The 19,779-nt window shown below is 36.9% G+C and overlaps 1 protein-coding gene across 1 annotated transcript; it reads right to left on the bottom strand.

The window, feature by feature from the left end:
* Window positions 1-421: 421 nt before the first annotated feature.
* On the bottom strand, window positions 422-18,370 carry IL26 (interleukin 26). The gene is made up of 5 exons (XM_037049946.1): window positions 18,200-18,370; window positions 18,058-18,114; window positions 17,750-17,884; window positions 635-700; window positions 422-549 (listed from the first exon to the last, which is right to left on the bottom strand). The coding sequence occupies exons 1-5, from the start codon at window positions 18,368-18,370 to the stop codon at window positions 463-465; spliced, it is 516 nt and encodes a 171-aa protein (XP_036905841.1). The 3' UTR covers window positions 422-462.
* Between the last annotated feature and the right edge of the window lie 1,409 nt (window positions 18,371-19,779).

Here is a 19,779-nt window from a genome sequence, read left to right as displayed (position 1 = left end):
ATTCAATGAAATTCTAGTATGTTGTCATAGAAATGACATTCAGGAGAAAAAAATAGTTTATTTAATTAAATTCAAAATCTTTCAGGAGCTAAGTTCACACTGGGTGTAATTAGTAATTATCGAATCCTTAAGTAGGCAATATTCATGTATATAACATTTATTTCCATCTTAGCAACATTATATTATATCTCAGAAGTCTGTATTTCACTCAACAAATATTACATGAGTTAATTCTGGTGATGTACCTTTAAATTAAATTTATTTAAAGTGCTTGGGAATAACAAAACATGTTCAGAATAAAAGCACTCTAAAATTTTATTTTGTCAAATTTCTCTAGTCTATTCTGAATCTAAATTGATATCAGTACTATGTACAAAATTTTAAAAAGAAATACACTTATAAATTTATGCTAGTTCTCATATTTCAAAATAAAAATCAAATCAATGTGCTAGATTTCTTGCATTACTTAATATTTTCCAGGAATTGTTTAATCCAAGAAAGAAGAATATCCAGTTCAGTGATGGCTTTGTAGATTCCTCTGTTTCCAATCTGCAGATAAAGTAGAGATATGAAAACAGGAATCTTTTAGATTTAAAAAATAAAATATTCAAAAAAAAGGATTTGGAATACTTACCCCATAAAATATTCTTTTTATCCTGGTAATGGATTTCATTTCTCTAGCTGATGAAGCACAGGAAATCTAAGAAAGCAACAGCAAATACAGATAATTGTTGAAACTTTTTCATTCACTCACCAAACATTTATTGAGTAAGTATAATGTTCTAGGCATGCATATGCACTGAAAATAAATAATGCATGTCCTCTGTCTTCACAGAACTTATACTTTCATTTGGAAGTAGGTGGTAAGTAAGAAAAGAAACAAAAATTAAAGTTTACAAAATACAATTAAAACTGCTTTTGTAATGGACAAGACTCTATGACAGGAATTTATAGGAATGACCTACTTCCAGTGGGTCAGAGAGGGCTATTTTGAAGAATGACACAAATTAAGATCTGAAAAATGAAAAGGAGCCAAAGAAAGATGGAGCTAAAGCTATATAAGGAGCTAAAGAAAAATGGAGGCAGTTGGGGAGGATGAGAGCAGAGAATACTTCAGACAGAGGGAAAGTGTGGGAAGGCCCTGAGGCAGGAAAGGCTAAGTAAGTGCTTTCTAGAAAGTGAAGGTGGGGGCAGGAGTTGTGAAGAGGAAGGAAGGAAGGAGGGGAGGGAGGGAGGGAGGGAAGGAGAGAGGGAGGGAGGAAGGAAGGAAAGAAAGAAGGAAGGGGGGAGGGAGGGAGGAAAGGACTGGAGCAATTGAACAAGGAAGATGTGGGTAACATGGGAGAATGCAAGAAGGACAAAAAAATTTCCTTTTTTGAAAAATCACCCTAGTTTATTCACATTACACAGTACAATATTCAGCTGGTAATTGCCAGGAGAAAGTACCAAGAAATTCATATTAATTTCTAAGTTAAGAGAAGGAGAAGGCTAATTTCCTGGAGTCTGGCAGGGGGAAACTGCCAGTCTCCTTTGAGGTGAATGTTCAAATCTTATCTGAGCACAGGATTGCCTAGGAGATAAGGAGGAAGAAATTAACAGCATCTTCTATAGAGTTAACTAGAGAACAGGAAAGGAAGGAAAAGGTGAAAATATCTAGTTTAACTACTTAGTTTCTACTCATAAAATCTCTGAAATAGACTGAGGAAATTGAATAGGGAAATTCTTCTAAGTTTATACAAAAGGAAACCAAGGCCCAGGTGGGTAATCACTCACCCAATGAGTCTCAGGAGGTCCTAACCCAGGAGTAAAAGGGTGTTGGGTACATCAATAAAGATCACAATTAAAACTCATGAAATGGAAGCAGCTAAATGACAACATCTATTGAAACAAATGAAATGTGGCCAATGTCAACTGGCAGGTCCCTTTAGGCTAGAACACAAAAAGGAGAAGTGGGGAGAAGCAGCAGCATGCAGGCCCCTTTTCTTATCAAGAGAGAGAGAATGACTGAAATGACTTGACAGTTACGTCCTGAATGCTGTTTTGGGGGCTTAAGACTGATGATGGGTCATTACTCTGCCCAAATGGGACTCCACCATCAGGTCAGACCCTGCATATGGAGAAATCCCTGCTGTGAGGGGGGCTTGGTAATCTGGCACAAAAGAGCTGCAGACAGAACATTCGGGTTAAGTGCAGTCTGTGGGATTCACAAGCACAGGGTTGGATCTCCCTGTGATTAAAGCCGTGAATTAAGAAGAGGACATTTCAACCCAGACCAACCCTGTGAGGCCAAAGCAATGCATGACAGACCCAAGGCAGTGGTAGCCAATGTCAGAGAACACAATCAGAAAGAATTCAGTCATTCACTAAAGAAACATTCCCAGAGTGCCTATTCTGTCAGGCCATCTGTTAGGCACTGAAGACATAAGGATGAGCAAGGCAGAGTTAGTGAGCAACTGTGTGGTGATTGTGGGAGGGAGGGGGTATAAGGAGGATAAATGGTAATGGAAAAAATTAAAAATAAATTTTAAAAAATTATTGTAGATTCAGAAGCTCTCTTCTTTACCCAATTCCCCTTCAAGTGAAGACAGAAATACTGAGACTATGGCTAGGTAAGACTAATCATAGTCAACATGTAATATGTTAGTGTTCTATGTCAGGCACTAATCTGAAAGCTTCGGTTGCAGTAACTCATTCAGGCCTCACAACAACCCTATGAGGTAGGTACTGTTGTTTTCCACATTTTACGAATTGGAAAATGACCATGGAACTTCTTATTCTGCCTATGTTCACACACTAAGTGAATGAGCTGAGACTGAACCCAAGTATTGCGCCTCCACAGACTATTTAAAAACACTATGATGAAAAACAAAACAACATAACTTGGAAAAGATATTCCAACTAAGCCAACCTCTTGTTGAAAACATTAAAAATCCAGTTTTAAAGATAAATTAGCCCAAACCTCTCTGCTCTACATTACAAAAGAGGAGATGTCAGAAATGGCTTTCAAAGACTGAGCTGACTGGCAGAGAGAGAGACTTGAACCTGAAAATGGACAATGTGATAATAAACAAAGGAAGAAATCCCATGTGTGGTATGTGTGTGAATGTATACGTGTGTTTTGTTTTCTTTGTTCATTTGTTTTTCAGAGTGGAACTACAAAAGAAAATTCTAGAAATATCAACCTCATTTCAGCCAAGATAGTAAGTATGGAGAGAATCTAGAGAGGTCTGTTTATTATTTTATAAATGGAGAGTATGGTTAAATATTAAGCCCCTCAAGGCTAAAATTATCTAACATAAAAATACTTGGCCCAAATCTTGCAAATTGAGAAAAGGAGATGCAATAAGAAAGGGAATCAACACTTTCTTAATTCCAAGATAATATATCGAAGTTCTGAAATGTGAGGATCAACTACAAAGCACAGAAGAAGCAAGTCATGTGGCACAAGATTAAATACGAAAGTGTTAGGGTTTAAAGGTTAACACTGAGAGTAGGAGACCAAAGAAGCCAGCCAAACCCTGGACATCGCAGACGTTAAATACCACCCAGGCATTCCTCTGACTGTGCCCTCTGACCAGGAAGCTGATCACCCCACAGCAGCGTAGGGAGTCCATAAAGGCTGCGGACCTCATCCTGTCTAAGGCAATAAATAAACAGACAAACGTTTCTTCCTGCCATTTTTGCCTGTAGAGCTCTGCTTGTTTGTGGGAGGCTTTCTGGTGCCTTGAGCTCCAGTGACTATCAATGACCCCCGGTGAACATCTAACCCGAAAGGTTCTCGTTTTCCTGACTATTGTACATACGTCTACAGCCAGATTTTACTGCCATGATTCCACTGTTTGAAAGGAAGCCTTTATAAAGGAATGGCTTCTGTTACTTTATATAGTGCAGAGTTGCATTTGCTGAAAACAGAATGCACAACGGAGGGTGGGCAGTTTTATTATAAGAATTGCTGAATGATTTGACAAACTCAACCGAAGCAAATATGATCTAGACTAAAGGCAATTTATTAGTAAGGCCAGATTAACTAGGGAGCAGCTCAAAGGAAGGGGTGAGACAGTCAGACAATAACAGACACAAGGCCTAATCATTCATCATCGAGTCAAAACATTTTTATCATGTACTTAGCATATGCTAGTCACACAATGGCATTTCTGCCCACATGGCATTGATTTATAAAAGTATCCTACTTGATGAAAATTGCCTTAGGGCTCAAATGATGGCTCATCTACTGAGACTGGCAGGGATGCAAAATCCCGTTACTATGTGATAAATACTGTGATTAAAAAATAATACAATAATCCTTTTGTATTTTTTTCTGTCTCCTGGAGACAGAAAAAAAGCAATCTGACTGTGGAATTCCAGACGGCTTCCCAAAGGATGAGACAAGTGAGTTGCATCTTGCAGGAGAAGATGGAGTGGAAGCAGCCAGGACAAGGGACGAGCCAGCAGAGGGAGCATGATGCTCCAAGACTAGAGAGAGTAGAGGGGATTTAAGTACCCCTCCGGACTCGGCTAAAACCCCCAGACTCAATTGCCCACGGTTTGGCCCCCAGCCTCCGGTCCTGCGGCACGTCCTGCTCTGTGCTCCCTTCTCAGCACCTGCCAGAACCTCGGACGAGCTGCAGCTGGCCAAGAGCATTTTCAAGGAGTTCTATCAGGCCAGAGATGCCTATCCATTTTTGTTGAATCCCCAGCATCTTGAATCGTGTTCAGCAAACACTAGATAATAAATGTTTGTTTACTAGATGAATCAATGAATGAAATGCAAGCATCAGCTTATGGTTGAGGGACACTGGTTCAATAATAGTTTGAAGCATGTCCTAGGGATTAGAGCTTCAGAGCTCTGTTTAAAATAGTAGGATAAACAAATAACACAATTCTTAATTTGGGTCCCCAATGTCCTCACGTGTTTGAAAAATCATACACATTTCTATTGTGTATGACAGTCAAAGCAAAAATAAAAAATCTGTTTCCTCTGAAAATTCTGGGAAAATGAAAAGCATGGGTCAGTGAGTAGACACCTATGTATAGTCTCTGAGAGAAGTACCTACTCATACTGTGTTCTCACAGAGAACAAATTCAATCCTTTCTTCAAAAAGTTGTATTGTATTTTCTCCTATTATAAATATATGCCACATTCTCACAACCTTTAAAGGAGTACAAAACCATATGTAAGATCTTAAATATTTTATTTACCTCCACATACAACTTCAAAATGTATTATAACCATCCCTTTTGGTATTCTTTTGTTTATAAGGTTTTTGGTTTGTTTTTTATTGTTGTTTCATTTGATTTCATTTCAGTTTGTTAACCTTCATGGTTAAGGTAGTTTCTACTTTGTCCATGACCCTGGTTTTCTAAAACTTTATACCACCAAAATGTAAATGACAGATGAGGCATTAGATTAAAAATTAAACTGATTTTATTTTATTATATGATAGTAGATGTAGGTTTTCCAGCAAATCTTGTTAACTTTTTGAAGTTTTTCATGTGAAGTCTTACAGATATTTTCTAGGTGCATTTAAAAATACAATTGAGAAAAGTATATCAGTATAGCCTATTTTAAAACTGATTTTTAAATATTTTATGTCAGTTTCACAAAAGTGTGGCCATTAGGACAGTAACACAAGACTACTGAGACTGGAGAGGCTAATAGGAAACTTAGGAAGAAAATTTTTTGATTACCATTATTGGAAGAAAACATAAGTATATTGCAATCAAGTAGGTTGCATGAAGGAGAAAGAGTTGAATCAACTAGTAGCCAGTGTCTCTCTTCAAAAGCAAGTCCATAATCAGACATTTAATTTTTAAAAAGCAAAAGACAGACATCAAATACCTGAGTAAATATATATCAGAAGACTTTACAAAACATTATTCTACTTCTGTATTCTCTATAACTAACAGAGTCATTTGATATAAATAAGTGTATATAACTCCACTGACCTACACTTATCTTAGAACCACATATGATTTCTCCATGTTCCAACCATGGCAAAAACTAGAAAGAGTTTCTAAATACCTTAAATACAGAAAGATACTATATGGGATGACTTTATTGAAGATTTTCTTAGTTCTCTGCATAATTACCATTAATCAGAATGAGTCCACTCATGGAAGTTAACTAGACTTACTCTGGTGATCATTTAATAACTGAAATAAATATCAAATGTTATGTTGTACATCTGAAACTAATATAACAACATATGTCAATTATATTTCAATTAAAAAGAATAAGTCTATGCAATTTAGCACATTACATGATAAAGCTGTGCCCCATAATTTCAACAAAGATGATACATATCATTAACTGAGGAATGAATTTGTCAGCAAAGAGATTCTACAATATAAGCAGGAAATATATTTACCAAGATTAAAACCAATCACTCATAAATGATCTCTTTGTCTTTAAATTAAAGTGCTGCTCTATATTATACACATAATAAAACTTAACACTAACAATAGATACTAAAAAAGTATTTGATTATGTAAGAAAATCAGTCTTTGGAAATTGTTGAGAAAATGTAATTAGACGAAAATTACTGTTCTATGTATGGAAAGTAAAGACACTAACAGTAAGGAAAGATGATAACAGTTTTGCAGAACTACTACATGCTAAGCACTTTGATGTATTACTGCATTTAATTCTTCCAACAACCACAAGATGAGATTATTGGTATTGTTAACAAGATTTGGACTTTGCAATTAATGAAAGAATAAAACAGGGCTGGTCTCAAATTCCACTTCTGGTTTTATCAGTTCAATCAATTGCAATTTTAAAATATTTGAAATTACAAAGATATCGCTTCTCAGCCTTTTGGCTAAGATCAAGTGAAATTACAAGGATAAATAATTAGTAATGCCTTACAAGTTGATAAGTTAGTTACAATTACTTATCAAACACACTCCAAGAAATTGAGACACAAATATTCTATTTGTGAAGACTTATTAGAGTTTAAGTTAATTACACACAATATAAAGAAATGCATCTCTTTAATTACCAACTACGATTCAGGCTCTCAAAATGTTAATGAAAGTAGATGATGAAAATCTTGAAAACTAATGGAATTTTTTTTCAGTTTCAACTTTGATTATTAGCAATTAGGCAAATTATTTTGTAGATTCCATTAAGCAACTATGAGTTCCCTGTCAAGTCTGAAAGTATTTTAGTTCTAAATAGAACTAAAATACTATTTATACTTATAAAAAGCATTATACTTTAATGCTTTTTAGTTTTAAAAAGCATTAAAATGTTTTCTTACCTATATATAGCTTGACATCCCAAATACCATTTAGCCAAATACCATGGCTAGCAAAGATTATAAAAATAAAGGTATTTTATATTTCCCATAACTGATTTTCTTTGAATAATTATACTATCTAAATTACCCCAGACTAATTAAAAATATAATAATTTATTAGGTACTACCAAATGCTTTGGATGTTATCAGAAACAATGAGATGACATTCAAATACAATGGCAATTTCAGACCTTGTGGTCTCCCATGACAAGTGTCTCTGTGCTGTGCCTTAGGAGAGGCTAAAGAAGGTTTCAGTCTTAGTGGATCTGCAAAGAAACCCAAAGAGTGGGTAATCTTATAGAAATCAGGCTTCTCAAAATAAAAATTAATTTAAGTTCATGAGTTAATAATGAAATGGTGAGAAAATAGCAACTGCTGACAACCTTGGAAGGACATTAGAAAATGAATTACTTATACCGAAATCTGGTAAATAAAGAAAAAGAAGTAAGTATATTTTCCGCCTTTCTTATATAATAAATTTCTCAAACAAACGGGTTAGTAATAGGTAGGTTAGTAATCTATAAACACAGGTTAGTTATGTTAATAGATTATCTCCACTTACAAATAAAGTATAATAGAATTTTTAATATATCATTTTGCAATGCCTTATAAATAGATCTAGACAATAATTATCAATGACTGCAAAAATCATAAAAATGGATGTCGTCCATTATGTGCCTCTTAGCGGAAGTACACACCACTGCCTGTGAAGTAGTCTAGCCAAAACATCAAGACTAAACCTGCTCAAGTCTCTATAATTACTGATGTATGGGAAATTTTTTAAAAAGATATATTAAGTGAGTCTATGAAAATACAATCAGCAAAACATACACCATGAAAAACTCTTTAAAAGACTGATCCAAATTCTTTAACAAATAAATTTCCAGAAGGGTGAGGAAGGAAAAGAGGGGAAGAAAATGAAAATTCACAGGGAACTGGGTAAGGTTAACCAAAATGTGTTGACACAGTAAGAGGGAAAAATTAGCACTAGACTGAACAATGCTTTTGGTTCTAACTAACAAAACTTAAAATCTGAAAAAAGAAAGTCAATTTTTTCAAGCAATTTAACTGTCTGCCCAGATGAAAAAAAGAAAGGATATTTACAGGAATATGAAAATATGTAGGATCTAATAAGGTAAAACTTATAATGTCTAATATCCAGTCAAAAATTACCAGGCACAGGACAAGGCAGGAAACTACAACTCATAATGAGAAGGGAAATCAAGTAATTGAACTAACACAAATTTTAGAATTACAGACAAGAATATTAAAAGAGTATCTGTAAATTATTCTATATTTTCTAGAAGCTTGAAGAAACACTGATTACATTAAGAAAAGACATAGGAAATATTAAAAGACCCAATTCGAACTTCTAGAGATAAAACCTACAATGTCTAAAACAAAAGATACACTGAATGAAATTAACCACAAATTAAACACTGCAGAAAAAAAGATCAGTGAACTTAAAGATGTAACAATAGAAACCTATCCACAATGAAACACAAGAAAAACTAAAAATTACATAGAAACAGTGAACTATGGGACAACTACAAACGGCTAAATGTACATGCAATTAGAATTCCAAGAAGATAATAGACAGAAGGTATAAAAATTTATAAATAAATGATGGCTGGAAAATTTCCAAAGCTTGTAAAAACTAAAACTTACAAATGCAAGGATCTCAATTAAGTCCAAACACAAGAAACTTAAAGGAAACTACACCAATGCACACCATAATTGAATTGCTTAAAACACCAAAAGAGAGAAAACCTTTAAAAGGAAAAAAAGCTAGAAAAAGCAGACATGACAAAGGGACAAGATAAGAATGGGAACAGACTTCTTGTCAGAAACAATGCAAGCCTGAAGACAGTGGAGTAACATCTTTAAATTCTTGGGGAGACTAACAACCCAGAATTCTATAATCAGAAAAAATATATATTTCCAAAATAAAGGGGGCTTAAAGCCTTTTTTTCTGACATAAAACAATCTGAGCAAGTCCATCATCAGCAGAACTGTACTACAAGATATGTTAAGTTTCTTCAAAGAGAAAGAAGATGATGCACGGTAGAAAGCTGGTTCTACACAAAAGAATCAAAAGTCTCCAAAATGGCAAAACATGTAAGACCTATAACTGATGAGTCAATAATGGGGATAAAATGGAGTCATTAAAAAACCAATCAGGAAAAAGAAAGAAAAGAGAGTAATGGAACAAAGAACAGACTGGATTAACAGGAGACAAACAGCATGGGGGTAGATTTTACCCCGAGTATGTCGATAAGCACGTTAAATGTGAGGGGTCTAAACTTACCAAAACTAAATGTGTCAGAGTGGATTTTTTTAAGAAAACAAAGGTAAATATATGCTGCCTACAAGAAGCTCTCTTTAAATAAACAACACAAATAAATTAAGAGTAAAATGATAGAAAAATATATATCTTACTAACAATAATTGAAAGAAAGCTGATGTGATTCTATTAGTAACCGAAAAAGGTTTGAGAACAAAAAACGGTATTAGGAACAACAGGGTCATTCTATAGCAACGTAAGGGTCAATCCATCAAGATGACACACCATCAAAAACATTTATGTGCCTCTTAACAGAACTCCAAAATACATGGATTTCTATGATGAATACCAATAGAATTTTGAGGAGAAATCAAGGAATGCATTATTAATGTCAGAGATGTCAATAACTGATAGAATAAGTTGAAAGAAAATCAATGAAGATAGAGAAAAATGGGAAACAGCAACAACCAGATCCAATCAATATTATAAAACACACTATTCGAAGCATATCTATTGTCTTCAAGTACACGTAGAACATTTACCAAAACAGGCCAAGTTTGTAGCCATAAAAGATGACTCAACACATGTAAAAGGATTCAAGTCATAAAAATTTTTTCTCTGACAAAATATAATCAAATCAGAAATTAAAATTGGAGAGGTGTCTGGACAAGTCCCCAAGTATACAGAAACTAAATAACACCCTTCTAAATAATCCATGGGTGAAAGAAGAAATCAAAAGGGAAGTTAGAAAGCATTTTAAAGTGAGTGAAAATAGAGCAAAACACCAAAGATTGTAGGAGGTAGCTAAACAGTATTTAAAGGGAAATTTATAACATTAAATCCCTATAGGAAAAGACAGAAAATGCCAAGCTAATAACCTCAGCTTCAACCTTAAAAAAGAACTCGAAGATCTCAAGTTAATGGCTCAAGCTTTCACCTTAAGAAACTAGAAAGAAAAGTGCAGATTAAACCCAAATTTAACAGAAAAAAAGAAGAAGAAACTGCAGAATGAAAATCAGTGGGGAAAAAAACAGAAAAACAATAGAGAAAATTCATTAAGCTAAAAACTGATTCTTTGATAAATCAACACAATTAATAATACTCAGAGCAGTTTTATTTGTGATAGCCAAAAACTGCAGGAAAAAACATATATCCATCAATAGGCGAGTAAATTGTGTTATATCATTACAATGGAATTCTACTTGGCAATAAAAAAGCACTAATTATTGATGCACTCAATAACACGAATAAACCTCAAAGTAATTATTCTGGATGGAAGAAGCCAGACAGAAAAGAATATAGCACATATTATATGATGCCATTTACATTAAATTCTAAGAAACGCAAACAAATCTATAACAACAGAAAACAGACTAATGATTCCCTGGGAACAGAAGGACAAGCAGAGGAACTGAGGGGCACAAAGAAAACTTTGGGAAGTGATGGGTATGTTCATTATCTTAACTGCAGTGCTGGTTTCACAAGTGTGTGTGTATGTTAAAATCACCAAATTCGGAGCTCCAGTGGCGCAATCGGTTAGCGTGCGGTACTTATAAAATCACCCAATTATATATGTCAAATAGGTTCAGTTAGTTGCATGTCAATTATATTGCAATAAAGTTGTTAATAAATACATCATAAAATATACATATTTGTGTATGTTTAAGAGGTAAAAAGTATGTTTAAGAGGTAAAGAAACATCCTTTGTTTAATTTATACAAATTAAACAAAGGATGTAGCCTTGCATGAGCAGGAGGGTGCAGTGAATGGAACACTTTCTTAAGCTGGGCACTCATGTACCCAGCTTAACACACATATAAACATACCATATGTGTGTGTGTATATATATGTGTGTGTGTGTGTGCGCACACACACACATATATAAAGTGTACATACTACTCTGATGAATATACTTATGAATGAGACTCCTCAAACTTTTAACATGTCAAAAGCAACTTCCTAACCTCCCTCCATGCTTTCTCCTTCTGTACTCTGAGTGAATAGCACCACCAGCCAGCCAGCTCCCAAGCAGACGCCTTAGTCATCTCAGACTCTGCTCTCTTCCTTAGACTCTCCTCACCCTTCCCTGGAACACTAACACTGGTCCAAGCATAGTTTTGCAACGATCCTCTCGTGGTTTCCTCTGCCTCCAGTCTCACCCTCTCCTTGCACCCATCTATATACACCAAAGAGATCTTTCTAAAACAGAGTATTTGATCAGGCCATGCCTTTCACTGGCTTTCCACTTTGTTCCTCAAACAACCTAACCTCCTCAGCCAGTCTTACCATACCTTTCTTAACCTGGCCCCTAAGAGCGCTCCTCGATAAAATCTGAACAATCGGACTCATCTTCACATTCCCCAAGTCACATTACATTCATTCTCAATTACTTGCAGTTTCCTGGATACGGTTTGTTGTTTAATACCATCAAGCTTTAATTCAAGCTTCCACCCTGTCATTTCTGCCCCTTATTCCCCAAAAGTTAAACTCAATTATTGCCTCATTTAATAACATTCTTCTCTGTCTCCCCTCACACATACCCCAAGCCCCAGGACAGATGGCACTGACTACTTCCATAGTGACTTCATCAGACAGCAAATCAATATTCACACGTGTCGTATTTCACGATTCAAAGAACGTCTCTGTTTACATCTCTCTCCCAGTAACAACTAACCTCTGGAGAGCAGGGAGCAAATCATACTGGTCTTTTTAACCACGACACCTAGCACAGGATCTGGGAAATGGAGGAGTAAGCCAAATGCTGTAAGCTGATTTGTAGATATCAGTTTACTCGTTTATTTTAACCATGTAGTTTAAGGTGACTGGCTTTTCATTTTGCCTGTATTGCACCACTTTCAGGGAAGTTCAGCCTTTGTTTCCGTTCCCTTCTTATTTGTGGGAAGAATTTATTTATAAGAAGAAATCATCCACCGACTGCAGTCATAAGCAGCACCAACCCAAACCTTTGTGCAGGCATGCCCTGCATGGGAGTGCCCAGCGTGAGAAAGCATGCCATTCACTACACCTGCTCATGCAAGGCTACATCCTTTGTTTAATTTGCACACAGGTAAAGAAACTAAGATAGTGTCTCTGGTCATAAATAGCATACTAATGAAAATTTCTTGAGTAAATTATACTTGAGACTGCTAACTATTGACCAAAATTTATTTCCTCTTCTTCTTGGACGTAATCTAGACTACATTTTTTAGCTTCCTTGCAGTTATTGTAACCATGTGATTATTTCTTGCCAATGGAATATCAGCTGAATACTATGTGTTATTTTGGGAGCAAGGCTTGTAAGAAGCTGATACATCTTCTTCTTGCTCTCCTCCTCCTTCACCTGACTACGCCAAAGGCGTCAGGAATGGCAGAACTGTGACATAGAAGATGCCTGCATCCCTGATTCACAACATGAAGGAAAGTGACCTCACCTACAAAAACTGCAACTGGAATTTTACATGAGTGAGGAATAAAGTTCTAAAATGTGAAGCCACTAAAAGTTGTGGGAGTATTTGTTACGGCAGTTAGTGTCTGTCTGATACTGAAATTTGTACACGTGCTTGAATGTATTCTTGACTTTGGGGAATTCTTACAAATGCATTCTTCTCATGTATAAGAATAGATTAATGATCAATACATTCAAAAGAATCCTGCATGTTCAAAAAGATTCAGTTCTTATGATTCTTCTTTAGCCCCCAGTCTCCCTTCTGTCTACTACTTGGTCTCCAGTTCCAAAGGTAGGAACCTGGGACTGAGACGAATTAAGATATTTCTTCAAGGAATTCTTTCATATAAAGATAAAATAAAGCCAGTCAACTAAAACAAGATAGGTAAAAGAAACAATGGATCAAAAATTGCCCAGTTCATGAATCAGCTATTCAACACATTGACTCAGACAGAGCAGGTACATGGAATATTCTGAAAATACATTTGGGGAAAGGAGAGGCAGGGGAGAGGAAGGAAGGGAAAAGAATGAAATAAGGATGAAATAAGAAGGGAAGAAAAGCATTCGGTTTCAGCCACGCCATGGCTACACATCAAGTATAAATCCATAAACCCTCAAAATGTGGATACTTATTCGTTTCCTTGCCTTTGTCACATGGTGATAATTGGCACAGTGTTCGATGTTACCTGGGAGGGAACCAGTAAGCCAAAAATACACAGGGTTATTGACTCACCATGGACATTTTAATTTTGTATCTGAATGTTGAACTAAGAAATCCAAAGCCGAGACATGTGCAATGGTTGGTTAGTGGTAATGTTAAAAAAGTTGCACCATTCATTATCTATACACAGCCACTAAGCTTAAAGCTCCCTGTGAACTACACACAGAAAGAGATATTAATCGTCTCCAGCAACAACATGGGATCCACTGCCTAATTTCTGATTGTACTGGACTTAGTTTTTTCTCTGGGGACACAGAACAACCTCCACCCAGGATAACTTAGATATAATGTGAGATAATGATATTTGGTAATCTAATACATCAGTATTCAATCACTGAAATTGTGGTATTCCCCCAGTCTAAATGCTCCTACAAACACCAAGGAAGTTGACTGTCAGTTTTAAAGGGGTAATTTAGTATTTTGCTCTTGATAAGTGAAAAGTTCTACCTAGCTCGACATATACTCAACAAATTCATCCAGAGTCAGATTCTGTTTGGCAAAATAGGGTAGATTGTGATATTTTTAAAATTTTGTCATGGCAAAAATATTCTTGCATCTTTAGCAGAGTAATTTTTTAACAATTCTGAATGTTTATTGAAAAGTTTCAAGCAAAATAAAATATCCACATAGAACTAGCACATTTAAAAATCACCATTACAAAGTTATGACTGATAAAGAGTTGTAGTAAGCCTTACTATTATTTCAATGTATTAAGATACAAAATAAAAAACAGTTGGATTCCCTAAATTATATAAAGCAGTTGATGTCATATATTTTGCTTTTTGTTTGTTATTTCCAAGTTTGGAGGGGGGGACCATTTTCAGAAGAGCATAGGTCAATGGTTAATTGCTGACATAAATTCAAACACCAAGTACTCACGTTAAGCAAATGGACTATATGCCAAAACTCTGTATGTTAAGTCAGCAGTTTCAAATTCAGACAGCATTCAACTCTGGAAACAGTGTCCTAAACACAGTGTTGGTTTGTTGTTTTTTAAATCAACCCTTCAAATCCCACCTAGACTACAGCACCCCACTAACCTCAGCATTAGCCTGGAGTCCTGGGTCCTGGAGACAAGGGTGGGGCCATTTCCCTCTGTTTCTGGATCGTGAAAAAAGCCTGAGACCATTTTTGAAATATGTCAAGGTTCTGGGGATACAGAACCCTCAGAACTCAGGGCCCCTTTCAAAGTCTCTCCTTCTTGACCCTTTTCCTGCTCCATTTAAACATGCAGATTTCTGCTCTGAATCTTGAATTTGCTAATCCCGTTATCATGGTGCCTCTTCCCTCATCCTCTTATTATAATTATTTATATAGTGACCTTGCCCTTCCCTTCCTTCCCACTGGAATCCTCCTACCAACATACTCAGACCCACACACACTGCGAAACTCCTAGAGTGCAAGGCCTGTGTTTTATCTCATTTTCCCCATAACAACCCCCATAGCAAGGACAACAGGGCAAATACAGTAGGTGTAATTACTTTCTACATTGGCTGTTTATATATTGACTTTATTTAATGCCCATTTCATTAACATCCCATTTACTGTTGCCTACTTCATATATTATAACTTCTCCCCGACTAAATTCTGCCCCAATCACTAATTTAGAATTCCATCAAGATCAGATGATGAGTACATTTATATTAAACCAATACCAGCTTCTGTTGGCAAAAAATAAATAAAAGTAAAATTATGATTGGCCAAAAGATTAAATGCAAGGCAAGCGCTTATTTCTCTAAAGTAAAAGTCTGAGAAGGCTTTCCAACGCTCAGGCTCACCCTCTGGCCTTCTTCTTCCCAGTTTCCCAGAGGAGGTTCATGCACCCCAGGGCATGAACTCCATAGCTCTTGAGACAATTAGCTGAAGCTGACCGTGGTTGGCTGAGGTGGGAGAACTTGAGAAGCACAGCCTCGGGGTTATTGGGGAGGTTGATGAGTGTTATATTCACATTAAGCCATAAGGGGGAGCCAGCCACTGTGGTAAGCCGCTGCAACCCGCCAGAGTGCCACACTGCTCAGATGCTGCTGTGGCCCAAGTCCTTGAAAGAAGTGTCTCTATTGACAGATTTGAGAACCCTTTAGGAAGACACTTCAAAGACAAATCAAGGAGAACCAGAGTTCCTAAACAGTTCTGTTTTCCAAGTTTTTCATCCTGGTATTGGTTATAACTATCATATGTTTTCTGGCTACTTAAGCCAAGGAAAAGAATCAACGATAAAAACAGACAGACATGCTTTGGAGGGATCCAGGGGTGTTCCAGGTTCCCAGATAACACTGTATTGTATCAGATGATGATGTCTTCTAGTCCCTCACCATAATTATTCACAAACTTCATTCAGAGTAACATTAAATTCCCATACATCGGATGGTTAATGCAGAGGAATAGAAGTCTCTAGCAAAAAGAGGAATAGAAGGTATACTAAAAGCTGAAGAGTATTTCTGTTTCCAGATACTGAAATGGGAACAGTTTGCTTGTTCCTTTGAATGACGCCACTCTAGTCTACAGTCACTGCCATAGGTCTCTATTTCCCCCGGCCCATATCGAGTGCTTCAGTGCGTTATTCTCCTCCGCTTCAAGTCTGTTAGTGGTGAACACTCTCTTAGTTGGAATAATAATCACCTAATCAGGGACACCGAATGAAATACAAATTTATATAATAATTCAACTTCAGTTTAAGAGATTATACAATCACTTTCTTAATAAGCAGACTTCATAGATTGAATATAGAATAAACGGAAGATAAGTGATGGCTTTTCCTTATTTTATTCAAAGGAACTGGCCCAGAGCGTTCTCTCTGTTCTACAAAGAGGTACCAGCTTGTCATTTTTCCTCAGTGTTGTTATTTTAACAGGAGAGTTTATAAAAAACCATGCAACCCAAGTCTCAAACAAGGACATAAACGCAAATTAACCAACGAAAAGCAAATGGATATTCATCAATTTTTGTAACCTAACTGACCAGTTCACCCTCATAAAATGCTTCTGTAGTAAGGGCCGCAATTAGGGCTCCTGAGTCCTTTTATGGACTACAGGAAAAGGTATCCTAACTCTTAAAAAATGAAAGCCACTTCCAATCGCCAAGTATTGAAACATCAATAACCATCATACCGGAGAGTAAGGGAGCTCGTTTCCACCTGCCAGTCCAAGGACTGCAGTTGGCATCACGGCCCCACCTTCGCACCAGCTGCAAGGCACAGCTGCAGGAGGCTGCAGAAAGCACCCTTGGAACCCAAAGCCCGAGGAAAATATTCCACACTCCCCACAGAGGCAAATCAACTAATATTACACAGATCGCAGCTTGATATTTCATTTTGTCTTATTTTTTCTCTATGCTGGCCTTTATTACTGTGGATGTTTTTACAGAAATGTGGCAAATTTTACCTTCTGAATGAATTCCCCATTGCATACAGTGACCTAAACAACATCAAATAATTTAGGTCCCATAGAAAACATACCCCTCTCTTTTTTGTTTTGTTTTGGCTGAGACCATGACTTTAAAAGGATACAACTGTTAATAAATAAATAAATAAGCAAGCAAAAGGCGATCTAAACAGCTCTCATCAATATGGGGAGGGGGGGGAAGGAAGGGAGGGAGGGAAGGAGAAAGAAAGAGAAGAAAGGAAGGAAGAAAGGAGCTTAGAATAGTGTTTGGCCCATAGTTGGTACTTAAATATTTATTAAATGAATTAATTACTCGGGAATTATAAAGAGGGAATGATAAAAATTAAATGAATTTTAGTAGTATTCCATCTTATTTTATTTAAGCTCTCTTCAGGTGTTTTATGTGCCATTCCTTAAGAAATAATAAATGCTGACACTCTGAGTTTTGCATGGTTGTTTGAGGCTGTTTCCTGGGTGATGATGTCGCTCCACTGGGACCACAAGCCAACGATTAGAAAGCCCTTTCACTCACCCTTTGGTGTGGTGACAGCTTCATACATGCTGTCTTCTACGTACGTTTATAGGATCAAATTCACCATATTTGCTGTGCATACTTACACAGCGGCTCAATTTCTGCCTAAGGCTATGAAATTCTTCCACAAAGTGTATTTCCTTGCAAACTTGTAGTTGGAGTTGGCCAAAAACATCTTCCATGAAGAAAGACAGAAGCTGTTCTTGGAATCTGCAGTTTTTCTATAAATAAGGCATAAGAAATTGCATAAAGTAAGCCATGAATACCTTTGGTAAAATGCCACTGAAACATGCCCCCCCCATTACTACTTAATGACCCTCAAAAAACTTAAATGCAAGGGGAAAAGCATGAAACAATTAGAAATGGAGGCGGGGTAGAGAACCCTCTGGCTTACCAGGAACAGCTTTTTTGATTTCTTTTTTAATAATCGTATATTTTTTATGTGGTCTTCCTACAATAAAACAAAGAGAAATAAGTTTTATCCAGAATTACAAACATCCTTTAGATCCTCTTTCCAAACAGAGCTTCATACTTACTGGAATTGTTGCCTTGAGCCACGCCGCCTTGACATAGAGCATGTCAACAGCCCGCGACAGGGTTCCCCTGGGGTAACAGCTCTTGGAGAAATGAGATGGCTTGTGCTTGGCAATAGCAAGAGACAGAGTGACAAACAGCAACCCAGACGTCAAAATGCAATTCCCCCACATTTCCCTCCGCCTCACCCTGGGACTGTGTCACTCACAGCAGCCAGAGTTGCTTGTGTTACTTAGATGAGAGGATAACCTACTTTAACCCTCAAGGCTGGCTTTTTAATGAGATGCTGTGAAAGATAACTTACAGTCTATAAAGAGGAAGATCACTTTGGCTGCTCTATTTTTTTTTTTGAGAGCTTGCTTCATAATCAAAAAATGCTGACCACACCATTTATGATGTTAAGTAAAAGCTCAAATTTACTAGTAAGGATGAGGCCTCATTTCCAAAAACAACACAGCAGTCAAAGCTTCATTTGCGTATCACAACAGATTTTATATTTTTTGAGTTACTTTATTGTCGTTCAATTACAGTTGCCTGCATTTCCCCCTTAAACTGCCCCACCCCCACCCCACAGATTTCATTATTTTAAAGTCATGCCATGCCAATGAAAAAGCCTGGTCTCCAAGAGGTATATGAATTTTTTCCAATTCACATATGTAAAGAAAATCTCCTTTTCTAAAAAGTATCCGGAAAAAAATTGAACCGAATAGTAGAATGGGTGCCCCTGGGAAATCTGCTCAGGATGGCATATAGATTTTTCTATTCATCTCTTGCGGAATGCTTCACCTGGCTCCTTCTCTTCACTCTGCAGCCAGCATCAAAACCCAAGAGAGGTTTTCCAACTTTTCTCAAGAATTTTTCCAGCTCAGAAATTGTAACTCCCCTAATATATTCAAGATTTGTTTGGAACTGGACCTGGGATTAACGTCCACAATTCCAAAGCTGCTTTATTATTTCTAGCCACGTTGACCACATGGACTTTTCCTCTACCTCTGGACTTCCAGGCGCGTGGGAATTCCTGGAGGAAACAGACCCTGTCTTTCTACCTTTGACTTCTCAGTACCTACCATGGTGCCTCATCCAAAGAGCAACATTTAATATTTGTTGAATAAACACTTCCTTTTTTGCATCATGGGATATTACTATGACTTTTTTGTAAAATGTATTTCATCAACAAATTTTTATCAAGGATTTCCCAAAACAAAGAGCAGTGCTGGGTCCTGGGGGCCATGAAGGCAGAGGCTCCACGGAGTCCCATCCCCAGTTCTGCCCCAGCCCTTTCAGTGGCAACAAGTGTGGTTCATTTTGGGTAGCGGCCCAAGATAAGAAGTAGACATTATTATTGAGATTGTTATTGAGAAGGAGAGCTAAGCCACCAAAGCCTGGCATGAACAGAGGCAACATAGTCCCAGGCAGATCAGCAGTAGGAATCTGGTCGTGAGTAAGAGATTCACCAAAAGTGGGCAGAGTCCATAACAAGCATCAGATCCTAAAACTAAGTCCTAAATCAAAGCAGCCAGGGCTGGCAAAGGGGTAAGGAAAAAGTATAAAGTGAAAGGTCCAAACACTTGGGAGTATTTTC

Source organism: Sturnira hondurensis, unplaced genomic scaffold (assembly GCF_014824575.4).
Source record: "Sturnira hondurensis isolate 20B ecotype Veracruz unplaced genomic scaffold, ASM1482457v3 Scaffold0006496, whole genome shotgun sequence".
Lineage (NCBI taxonomy): Eukaryota > Metazoa > Chordata > Mammalia > Chiroptera > Phyllostomidae > Sturnira > Sturnira hondurensis.
The sequence above is the reverse complement of the archived record's forward strand: the minus strand, read 5'-3'. Positions and strand labels throughout refer to the sequence as shown.

Bases quoted from the DNA above. Each gene is read 5' to 3' on its own strand.
- IL26 (XM_037049946.1), bottom strand. From the start codon at position 18,370: ATGTGGGGGAATTGCATTTTGACGTCTGGGTTGCTGTTTGTCACTCTG. The intron at 701-17,749 runs GTAAGTATGCAC...TTGCTTTCTTAG, and splicing joins GGCAGAAATTGAGCCGCTGT to ATTTCCTGTGCTTCATCAGC. The intron at 550-634 runs GTAAGTATTCCA...CTTTATCTGCAG, and splicing joins TAAAAAGAATATTTTATGGG to ATTGGAAACAGAGGAATCTA.